Raw genomic sequence first — 12487 nt, forward strand, 5'->3', positions numbered from 1 at the left:
GAAGGAATAAAGAAAATGTGGTCTACCTACATAACGGAATATTATTTGGCCTTGAAAAAGAAGGAAATTCCGTCACATGCTACAACATGGATGAGCCTTCAGGTCATGATGCTAAGTAAAAGAAACCAGTCACAAAAGGACCAATACAGTATGATTCCATTTATACGAGGTACCTCGGGTAGTCAAAATCATGGAAACAGAAACTAGAATGGTAGTTGCCAGGGACTGGGGGGAGGAGGAAACAAAGAGATATTGGCCAACAGGTAGAGAGTTTCAGGTTTGCAAGATGAGAAAGTTCTAGAGGTGCAACACAACAACCGGAACATAGTCAACACGACTGAACTGTACACTTCAAAATGGTTAAGAGGATTGATAAAATCCACTTTGGTGTGGTTAGTTTAAGGTAAATTGGAATTAGATGGGATTTACACAAAATTAAACCAAAATTACATCCTTTGTTGGACCCTCAGTTAGCAATCTTGATAACCTTAGAAAAAAGCACATCACTGGCTAGCAAAGGCTCTATCCACAAAGAGACATCCACTTCATGGTGGGGCATCTATAATCCCTGTTGCCCTGATTCTGGTCTTCCAGCCCTCTCCCACCCCAGCAGTACCTCCCATCCACCTGCTCCCCATTCCTACAGCCTTTGGCTCACTGCTGTTAGTCTATCACTTATCACCTTATGCTCAGCCAGGACACACATGTCTGGCATCATCATTAATTGGACCAGGAGCTTCTTGAGGGAGAAACCACATCTAGCAGGTCTCTGATACTCCTTCTTCTAGCTCCTAGCTCAATAGCACAATACCACCCATCAAATGTTTGCTAATTGAATAAATTCTACTGTCTTACAGTTTTCAACATCTTTCCTTTCGTTGTTGGTGGGGCAAAAACTCAAGAGCAGGGAGAGGCTGAGTGTTTTAACTGCTTAAAGATCTTTGTGTTGTTCCCCGTTCATATCCGGTAGAGAGAAAAAGAGGGAAGAATCATGTATTTATAGCTGTGCTTATAAAGATACCACAAAGATGTTCAGTTACAGCTCTCAAAGAAAAAGAAGGCTTGAGCAGCAAAGTTTATAATAATCCTTCCCCAATCCATTTATGGTTTTGAAACAGCCAGAAGTCTGTATTATATTAACAGTCCTCAAAAGGGTTCTTACACAAGAGTGCAGTTTGAATGTGGGCAAACCTCAGCACCCTAGAACTCCCATTAATAAAAACCATAAATCCACTGTGAGAGAGTGCTGAATTAGAGTATCGGGTTCCCTTTAAAACATGTTAACTCTTATCCATTGGAAACTTAAAACTCACTCCTGGGTAGACTGCCAAGATAAATGTAACCATAAGGAAACAGGGAACGATATGTAATTTTATTCCTAAAATACTCAGGTGTTACTCGGAAAAGAACCCGTGAGAAGAGCAAGAGAGCACTGTGTTAACTTGCTCTTGATAACGGACGCACGAATCTACAGCCACAAGATTAAGAAGCACAGAGCCTGCCTTTACTCTCAAGGGGCTCAAAGTCTAGTGCAGGGGACGGGACACCGCCTCAGTCCCGGGGACGGATAGGAGTGCAATTGGACCTGATCGATGAGCTGCTGTCAACATCACGTAATAGTGCAAATGCCACTCAGGCAGCTGTCACTGGACAGTACAGATGTGCCACCCAGCACTCACCACCAAGCCAGAAACAACTCCAAGACAGTAGTGACCACGTAACGGAGCAGAGCCCTATGGGGCCTTCCCAGAACCCCCCACCCCAAGTCCTCCGCCTGCCTCGTCTGTAGAAAAACTTGAGCCAAAGCATACGTTTCATCAGAGAAGAAAATGCAGATACGAAGGAAAACCATCAAACAAAACAAAATAATAATAGTTTAGTCCTTAAACAAAGTCAAGGACCTTTAGTTCCTCTTCAAGGGCTATGGATAATATTCTGAGCCATGTCCTGTGAGCTGTTGTGCAGATACTGAAACCCCACCAGGTGGAAGAAGTTAACTACATGATGACCAGACTGTAGCCATGACATAAGCTGCCACAATTCCAATGAAACAGGAACAAACCGATCCTGGATAACTGTACTTAAAACAATCAAGATGATGCTGATCAGATCACCCCACGACCAACTGCAAGAGGACTGTCAGAACTGACTGTGCTGTCCTGCATGAAGCCCCCTCCCTCTACCTACACACCCATGAAACTCCCCTTGAAAAGCTCTTGCCCCCGATTGGCAATGGGGAGTTGGTTCTTTGGGACGTGAGTCCACCTTCTCCCCAGGATTGCTGGCCTCCTCAGTGAAGCTATCTTTCCTTTTACCCAACACTTGTGTCTCAGTGCTGGATTCTTGAGCAACAAGCAGTCGAACCTGAGTTTGGTAACAACCATATATAATGGTGTAGGGTGACCTTGCACAACTAAAAAGGGAATGAAAATAGTGGTTTCATTGCTTCTAATACAGACTCCCCATTAGACAATGAATTTGAAGGCAGGAGCAGTGTGTTCCAGCCACCTGTGCCCATCCCAGTCCCCTATCTGGGAACTCTGGACTGGACGTGTACAGCTCATGCAGTTATCACTGGAACCAAGAGTGTCACATATAACTTATCAAAAGGTCAAGCAGCCAGTCTACGGCAGAGATGGAATCCAAATCCAGACTTTCCCGAGTTGAGTCGTCATGACAGAGACCACGTGACCAGCAGCACCTTAAACGTCTCCTATCTGACCCTTTACAGAAAAAAACCTGCTGACCCCTGGACCAAGGCTTTGAGCTCGGGAGGATGAAATTCACATTGACAGAAATAAGAAAATGCAGAGAAGAAAGGGTTTGAAGGAAAAACATGGGGAGCTCCATTTTAAACGTCAGAACAGATAGAGATGCCGTCAAAAGGAAGATGTGAGATACTAACACTAGGGAGAGAGGCCAAGGGCAGAGGTGCGGACTTAACGTGATGATGAAGCAGTGAGAAGGACTAGATGGTAAAAGGAAAGATGGCAGTGGTTTAAAACTCGTTATGGACGTGAAGCTCTCTATTCAAAAGGAGAGCTTACACAGAAGTCCCAATATGTCAAAAAAGAAAAAAGAAAAAAAAAAAAAAAAAAAAAGGAGAGAGCTGTTTTGTCTGGATCTAGGAAGAATGCACCAGAACTCGAGCTGCTGGACAGCCCTCTGCCTCTGTAGCAGCTCCCAAGAATCCACCAGTTTGAAAACCAAAGGCATGCCTCCAATGATAAAAGCCAGAAGGTCAAGGTTGGTGCATTTGGCTGGATGAACTTCCACACTTTGGTGGAGGGAAACAGTGGAAGATATTGAAAAGGAACAACCAGAGAGGTAGTAGAAATAGGCTTATGTTGTAGCCAGGACCTGCCCGACAAAACTGACTCAGTAGAGAAGAAAAACCCTGAGGCCAGTGTGAGTAAGAGCCAGCCAGCCTGCTGGGGGATGAGAGACCACCCAGAGGAAAAGGAGCCACCCAAGCTGACAGCTGCCAACCTACAGACACGGGCAAGAGTCCATCCCAGATCAGCCAGTCACCAGCTCACCTGCCAGCTGGCCAGTGATGCATGGAAGAGCACCGTGACCTAAGCCACTAGACAGAGAGCAGTTTGTTCTGATGTAAAAGACAGTTCAGGAATTGATGCTGTAGGTACCACATGATCGTAACTGCTCTAGAGGATTTCAAAAAGCTTTGCTTTCTCCTCTTCTATCTTTCAAGTTGGCTATCACGAACAGTAATCACTCAGCAAGTGTTGTCAGTACTGTGTTATTACTATTATTGTCAATTAACACTGGAGATGGGTGGAACTACAGCGCCAGCGTGTATGACTGTACCTACCCAGTCATATTTATGAGTTACGCAGAAGCCTAACAGGTGCACGGGGCTTTCACATACTTTTGCTTTCTTACAGGTAGAAAAAAATGCAACCTAAGTTAATACGTATTTCAACAATAAATGAACTCACGATGTTGGAAATTAGACATATTTTGCCAATTTTCTAGCTGTATTTGGAAGGTAGTCGCTATGAGCAAAAGAGGGCTGACAGTGTTTCAATGCAAAAATTAACAGACATTAAAATCAACAATGGGAAAATAATTTGAGCCTAAAATATCTTCCAAAGAATGTCTCCCATACTTCATGTTTTTCGTGATGAGACCTCTCTGCTGGATTTTCTTACCAATTAAATGTGTTATTTTTCCCCCTATGTGTAGAGTACGTGATAAGAGAGTATGTGATACAGGCACATACACATACTTCTCTCCTACCTCCCACGTGATTTTCCCAGTAAGATTCATTTTTAAAAACATGTCTAATGTTTCTTGAAATAAAAAATTCATGTTTGGGTTGAAGGTGAATAACCACCATTCCTGTGTCTTCTTTCTTCTGAAAAGGCCAGGTAGGGGAATATTCCCAACTGGGTAGGATTCTCCCAGTGTCTAAGGCATTTATGGACTAAGGTAATATGAGAAACATTTCTTTCCTCTTTTATAGTATGTTTATTGATAAATGTGGGGAATAAAAACACGGTCAACTGAACAAATGCTTCCTCCTGAAAGTTTTTTTTTTTTTTAAAGTCTAAACGCATAGATGCAAAGAACAAAAAATGAGATGGGAGTAGACAAAAACGTAGGGTAGAGAAAACAATAGGCAGTGGCAATTCACAGAGTAGAAAGAGTGAAAACTAAAGTATCAAGAGACTGTGGACTCGTTTGGGGACACCAATCAGATGAAAAGAAAAGCCACCCCCCACCACTACCTTATAAAAGACCAGCAGTCAAGAAGCTTCTGGTCAGCTGAATGTCATGCTCTTAATTATGAATGGATAACCCCAAGTCAAACTTTTGAAGAAAGTCTCCAGATGTAAGAATAAAATCCAACTAAAAAGTTTAAAAAACACTGACAGCACAGAAAAATCTTTAAAAGATAATCTTAAGAGATATAAGAGAAAATATTATAGCCATGGAATAAGGACAAGAAGCTATAAAAAGGGAGACAAGAGGAAAGTTCTTGGAAATTGGACATTTTCAAAAATAAAAATTTCAATAGGTAGGTTAAAAGTGGAGAAGAACTCGATTACCAGAGCAAAAAGACAGAGGGACAGTAGGGAAACATGAGTAGAGAAGAAAACTCTAATCAGACACGTGAAAAACTAGAGAACCAGAAAAAAGAGGAAAGAACGGGAGAAGAAATGATCAAAACCAAATAAAGAGACAAACAAATAACACACTTTCCAGAAGTGAAGTGACTGGCCCTTCACGCTGAACATTCACACGAAGAGCCGGGCACAAGAAATAATAAGCCTCACACCAAGGCAACATTTCAAAATTCCAAGGGAAGAACAGTTCTCAAAATATTAGAGAAAATTATATAGACATCGAGCTCAGAGACAGAATGACATGGGCAATCACAACAGCAGTGCTGGATGCCAGAAGAAAACAAAACAATGCCTTTAAAATTCGGAAGAAAAACGCTTTTCATACATCAATACTATACCCAGCCAAACTAGCAATTAAATGTGAGGCTACAATAAAGACATCTTCAAGTTGGTACGGTCTCAGAAAAGTAACCTTCCTCTGGAAGGTTCCATGTTTTCTGGCTGCTGAGCCTCTCCTAATGTTAGCCATTACTCACATTACTTATCAGGCCTTCCTTCTTCTCCACTCCCCACTTTCTACTTTACAAGCTAAACTCCATCCTGGAAGTATGTATAGTTCGAAGCCATCACCACCTCCAGGAAGGATTTTCTGTTTCTGCCAGAAGGGGGCAGTCTATTCCTCTGGAGACTCTCAGACCTCTTCACTCCCCTAAAATTCTTCTCGTCTGTTCCTGATTAGTGTGATTTAAGGCCACGACTTTTCTCCCTAAACAAATACTAGAAGTTTTCTACAGCAAAATATCTGCCTGTCTTTTTCTTGTGGCTCTGCTCTTGCAATGCCTTCCCTACTCACCAACTGTGACTCATACACTTTCTTCAATATAGTAGACATTTACTAGTAAGGGAGCAATTGACTTAAAATTTAACATTAATCCATTCTGCTAAGAATACCACACCGAACCTATTTCATCTCTGCTCCAATGCCTTCCACATCCAGATTTCCCAACTCAGAGTCTCTGCACGTAGGGCAGGAAGGATCATTTTTGGGGAGTGAAACGGAAAAGAAAAAAAAAATTCTTTCAATTGAAAAACTATGATCTTAGGACCCAGCAACATCCATGCAAAAATTTGTACATGAAGGTATGTAAGAGCATTACCCACAATAGCTTAAAAATGGAAACAACCCAGATGTCCACCAACTGATAAATGGATAAATAAAATGTGATCTATACAGACAATGGAATATTACTCGACAAGGAAAAGGAATGGAGTACCAATACGTGCTGTAACAGGAGTGAACACTGAAAATGTTACATAAGTGAAAGCAGCCAATCACAGCAGACCTCCTATCGCATGATTTCATTTACATGCAATAACGAGAACAGACAAATCTATAGAGACAGAAAAGTTGAGTAGTGGTTGCCTAGGGCTGCGGTGGGTGGGGAGAATGGGACATGACCACTGATTTAGAACATGGAACTTCTTTAGGGGACAATGAAAATGTTCTAAAGTTGGTTATAGCGATGGCTGCACCATGCTAAATATTCTAAAAGCCACTGAATTGTACAATTTTTAAAAAAATATTTATTTTAAAAAAAAAATTATTTATTTATTTAATTTTGTCTGCTCTGGGTCTTAATTGCTACATGCACAATCCTTTTTTTTTTTTTTTTAGTTGTGGCACGTGGGCTTCTTAGTTGCGGTATGCATGTGGGATCTATTTCCCCAACCAGGGATAGAACTTGGGCTCCCTGGATTGGGAGCACAGAGTCTTACCCACTCGACCATCAGGGAAGTCCCAAATTGTACACTTTAAATGAGTGAACTATATCTCAATAAGCCTGTTCTAATAAAAAGATCAATGTGGGAATAAACTAAATTCCTGTATTATTTGTGTTTAAGAGCACTAGCTTAAATAGGGCAGGCTTTGCAAAGTACGGCAAACCTGAACAAGATCAAAATGTGCGTCTGGGATCAGAAAACACCAAGTTGAAAAACAAGGTCATATCAGTTACTTGCCTCAAAATAAATATTTAATCTGTTCACTGTAGAGTTAACTAGTTTAAGAGAAGCCATACTAAAGCAGTAGTGAAAACTACTGGGTTTTACGGGAATCACAGTTGGCCTGGTTATATAACCTTACGTAGGTCACTCAATTTCAAAAGGTATTTTCTCTAGTTTCACTCCTTGCCAATCACCTTATTTCATGGGCATATTCTTGGCAATTAATGGGTAATATATTTCATATTTACAGAGTGCCAGGATCTGAAAGCACTGTTGAGGTTTGTTCCGGGCATTTGCACGCACTTCGGGCACATGATCTGCAGGGTTGGTAAGTTAAAGCACCCACTTAGAAAGGCTTCCTGTTTGAGGGATACTATCATAGTTACAAAACAAATGTAGAAAACGTTTTGAGTCTTCCAAAATGAATGGAAAAAGTGTTTGAAAGTCTCTTAAAAGTAAACAATGATTTCGTATATTTTTGAACTTTAAGGTTTCATTTTGAAATACGTCCCACAAAGGCACAATGATCTACTGGTGGAGGAAAGTAGATTAAAAATAGTCTAATGGGGCTTCCCTGGTGGCGCAGTGGTTGAGAGTCCGCCTGCCGATGCAGGGGACACGGGTTCGTGCCCCGGTCCGGGAGGATCCCACATGCCGCGGAGCGGCTGGGCCCGTGAGCCACGGCCACTGAGCCTGCGCGTCCGGAGCCTGTGCTCCGCAACGGGAGAGGCCACAACAGTGAGAGGCCGCGTACCGCAAAAAAAAAAAAAAAAAAAATAGTCTAATGAATGACCCATCTACAATCCTCCTTTGGTATACCTTCTTCAAAGATATCAGAATTAAGAAATCAGGCCTACCAAACCATGATTTTAGCTAAAAGTAAACTTAAATCCTACTCTCTGTATCTTCTTTCAGAACATACTCCAATTCTCACTCACCCTAGTGTAACTCATTTGAATACATCAGAGGTTTAAGGTGTGGGCCTAATTTTAAAGAAGAAAGATGGATGTAGGTAAACTATTTTCATTAAACATACGATATAGCCCTTCAATCATTTTGCCTTTGTTTTAAGTTCTCTTCATTTTCTTTCATCTCTACTTCACTTGTAACTATAAGCTTTTTAGTCTGTATGACAAATAACACGAATCTGGTTTGATTTAGGAACAATATTATGATCCACACTGGGTTGAAAAATATTTAAAAGTTCTATGCAGCTGTGTCACTGAACTCAGAACTTACAGCAGTGAGAGACAAAAATGCACCAATCAGATAACTAAAGACTTTGTGGTTTGTGAAAAGCAAACCTACAAGACATTGGGTTGTATGATGTGATATGAGCCTGTGAAACTGTTTAATTTTGGTATGTGAAAAAATCACAAGAATAAACGAGTGCAAATAGAACACTCTTATTTCTGGAATACAGACTCATTTATTTTTCTTGACTTTTCTTTTCACTCAGGTGCGAAATATAGAGTGCAGAATTCAGATTCTAAATTGCAACTTATATTAGCTACACTGCAAATTTGGGGCAATTAACTTCACTAGTCGCACATTCATTATTTAATTCCAACTTCATAACTCTTCTATTGCAGTAAGAACATTTAACAAGAAATGTACCCTCTTAACAATTTCTAAATGTAGATTGCGAACTGCAGGCACAGCGTTGTACAGGAGATCTCTAGGACTTAATCATCTTACGTAACTGAAACTTTCTCTCCATGGAATAGCAGCTCCCCATCTCCTCCTCTAGCCCCCGGCAACCACCATCCTGCTCTCTGCTTCTAGGAGTCTGACTCCTTAAGATACCTCGTATCAGTGGAATCATAAAGTGTCTGTCCTTCTGTGATCTGCCCTCCACTTTCATCCATATTGTCACAGCATAATGTTTTAAATGGTTCACTTGGGTAGGGCAGATTCATTGGTGGCAACTGGGCCACACCTTGCTTTATCGGTTTCCTGCCTCTGCCCTTTATGAATCCTCTCACAGTCAAGACTGTGTCGCACCTGGAGATGCCTTCCCTGCTCGCTGAGGTGAGAACATTGTTTTGATGTCCGGAAGTCCTGCTTTTCTTTTTAAAAGTCAAGGTCTCCTGGCAGCTCCTCTGCAAACTACTATGGCAGCTGGGCTACAGGTCACATGCATATTACATAATGGCAGTCCATGCGTTCAAACGAGCATCTCCAAGCCACGATTCCCATAGCAACACACAGAGATTTTACTCATCTCAGAGATGAAGCAGCCAGCAGAAGTATTCTAATGTTAGTTACCCTCGATTCTCTTTTTTCTTTTTTTTTTTTTAGCAAGATCAACACAGCACTTTTTTCGAAGCAGTCATTTTTTCAAAAGAAAACCGATGAAGCCCGTGTTTAAATATGTTCACTTAAAAGTTACCGAGTTACCACACACACCAAGCCTCTCTGAACATGAACAACAGTCGATGCTTTAGAAATAGCTGCTATTTGAACGAATGCATGGGAAAAAGAATCCAAGTCACGGCCATTAGTGAAATGAAACAGTCTCAGCTGAATTCTGTACTTCTATGTTTCATATGTCTTTTCCAGTCCCCCCTTCCATATATATGCACTTTGTTATTGTGGGATGGAGAAGAAAGTGCTCCAAGGGAACAATTTTAATGAATAAAATCCTTTCTTGCTTTATTTTTGAAAAGCATAATGCAATCCATTTTGTAAATATAAGAAAAATGCCATCATAAAACACCTAGGGCGTAAAATTTGGGAGAAAAATTGCTGTCTAAGAGAATAAACATTAGCTTGAAGAATGTCTGTTTTTCTGAGCAGAGAAATGGTTTCCTGAAAAAACTGAAGTAAAATCCTTTTGATATTAGAAGGAGTTTTTCCTCTTTGCATATTCAGGGATCCTTTCTGTGTGTCTAAATAAACCATCCACCCACGGAAACAAGCTGCCTGGATTATAAGACAACATAAAAGGCAAAACCGCCCATATATCACACTGCCTTTCTCGGTCAAGGGAAGAAAGTACATTCCGTTTCTTGTACCTCTCTTCCGCCAGAGAGACCACATGTGCACTTCAGGAGGAACTGCCACAGGTGGCCCATCACGGACCCAGCACGACATGCAAAGAGCCTGGCGGAGAACGGAGGGTTTTACCTTTGCTTTCTCCAGCTGGGCCTGGGCCTGTCGCCGTGCTTCTCTGCGCACCGTCTCCCGATCTTCCTCCAAAGAAACATCTGAATCGGAGGGACGGCTGGTGTAGGAGTCTGCCGAACCCTGGAGAGGGAAATCGACCTTTTAAAAGAGATTGCATCGGGCTTCCCTGGTGGCGCAGTGGTTGAGAGTCCCCCTGCTGATGCAAGGGACACGGGTTCGTGTCCCGCACTGGGAAGATCCCGCATGCCGCGGAGCGGCTGGGCCCGTGAGCCATGGCCGCTGAGCCTGCGCGTCTGGAGCCTGTGCTCCGCAACGGGAGAGGCCACAGCAGTGAGAGGCCCGCGTACCGCAAGATAAATAAATAAATAAATGAGATTGCATCTATGAGGTTTGCAATGGCCACGTCTCACTGACACGGCAGTCAGCTTCCTAGACTGTGCTATCCATTCCTGAAAAGAGGAGAAAATAATCCACCTGGTGGCAAACCAGCTCCACACATGGCGCTCTGGTCTGCAGACCACGCACTAGGAGAGCTGTGCCTTCCAAATTACCATTCCTTCCCAAACCTTATGGGCCAGTTAGCAGCCTTTCTGGAAGCCAGAACAAGTTCTTTGTATCATCAAACCAGCTCTGTGCTGCAGTGCACCGTAGGGCACAGGCGGGTTTCAAGGAGAGCTTCAAGAACAGTCTACAGCTACAGGAAGAATTTCCAATTAGAAAGAAGACAGGCTAATAGAACATACAGGAAAGTCGAGCGAGTTACCAACTTGAACTCTCTGAAATGTCACTGCCATAGATGTCACCCACTTTCACCTTAAGCACCCTTTTGTACCTACCTCCGTATTCACCTGATACCTCCTCTGACAAACCTGTAATGCAGTAGCCGCCGGCTTCCCTCAATCTTTAAGCAACACATTGTTTTTCAATCCCTTTAAAGAGATATTTCATCAAAGCTGTCTACGGAAAACACCTGCCCGGGAGAGCTCCTAGGGCAATAAATCACAGCATAGGAAAAGGAGCTCGGAGGATTAGAGGACTCTCTCCCGTTCCCTCTCCAGCAATCAACATACTACTCATCACGGGCGCCCCGGACAATCCTCACCGTACCAGCAGCAAAAACAACGACAAAATAACGTCTCCCCTCAACGAGAGCCCTGGAGCTTACAGAGATGTCCGAATTCTTCAGCCTTCCTCCCTTGGCGCGTTTCAGAAGCCTGACCCAGGTGGCCTTCATCAGCCAGACAGCGCCCTTCTCGTCCGCAGCTGCAGCCCCGGGCACCGATCCTCAGTGCGCGCTGAGCCCCGCAGAACCCCTTCTCTGTTCCCGTCCATGCTCTGGGCAAACCCCTCCTCTCCGTCCCTTTCTGCCTCCGGGGCTTTCACTTCCTAGCCCGGAGGACTCCAGTCCAAGGAGATTCTTATTTTCCCATTCCAGCCAGTGGGGAGGGGAAACAAACACTCGAATGATTTCGATTGCTTTAAAGATAACACTTCAAGTGCATCCAAAGGCATCAACTCGTCCTAAACTTCATGCATCTTATTACCCTATTCTCTTCCCGACTCTTGGATCGTTAAAAGACATTAGTTGTAAGAGAGCCTTTAAAACACACACACACACACACACACACACACACACACACACACACACACACACACAAACCAACCTAGTGCAAAACGTATGCAGTGACATTTGCAAGTGCAAAGGTCAAGCCTTATCTTCAGAGATCTGGAGGGGGAGGGCGGAGGACGCGCTCACCGCACTGGGCATGCTCCGCGTGTAGCCTTTTTACGCAGACGCTCACATCACATGGTTAGTCTCTGTCAAATTGCCATTTTGCATCCAAAGTGTAAACATCTGGAAAGGGCTTTTTGCTTCTATAGTAACAGGCACCTGTAATGTTTGGCATGTTTCTATTTCAGATCAAACATTCTCTCAAAAATAAAGTGTAATCTCTCCCTCTTTTTTTTTTTTTTTCGTTTAAGGATCTCTTTCCATTAATCTGCTGCAGAAAGTATATCCTATGCCATTGGACAATTCGTAGATAATAAATACGGTACACACTGATGGGCAACCAAAATCAAATCGTGCTCATCCATCCTAGTATCAAGCCGCTCCTGATGGCTCTTGATCTCCTAAACAAAATGCGAGAGATCTGCCCATTGCATTAGGTCTTGAAAGTAATCACGGCGCTAAGCAATGCGTTTAACGGAGCTCAAAGTGACTTCCAACTGCTTCTGTAACTGAGAAACTACCCTTCCAAATA

The 12487-nt window shown here is 42.8% G+C and overlaps 1 protein-coding gene across 1 annotated transcript in view; it reads right to left on the reverse strand.

Moving 5' to 3' along the window:
• Positions 1 to 11457, reverse strand: part of CACNB2 (calcium voltage-gated channel auxiliary subunit beta 2) — a 136067-nt gene extending 124610 nt beyond the window's left edge. Inside the window, exons 1-2 of the mRNA XM_032622479.1 lie at positions 11389 to 11457; positions 10224 to 10343 (exon numbers count right to left, since the gene is read on the reverse strand). Coding sequence (XP_032478370.1) covers positions 10224 to 10343; positions 11389 to 11457 — 189 coding nt within the window. The remainder of the gene's footprint in view (positions 1 to 10223; positions 10344 to 11388) is intronic.
• Between the last annotated feature and the right edge of the window lie 1030 nt (positions 11458 to 12487).

The sequence above is a fragment of the Phocoena sinus genome, chromosome 2 (assembly GCF_008692025.1).
Source record: "Phocoena sinus isolate mPhoSin1 chromosome 2, mPhoSin1.pri, whole genome shotgun sequence".
Taxonomy (NCBI): Eukaryota; Metazoa; Chordata; class Mammalia; order Artiodactyla; family Phocoenidae; genus Phocoena; species Phocoena sinus.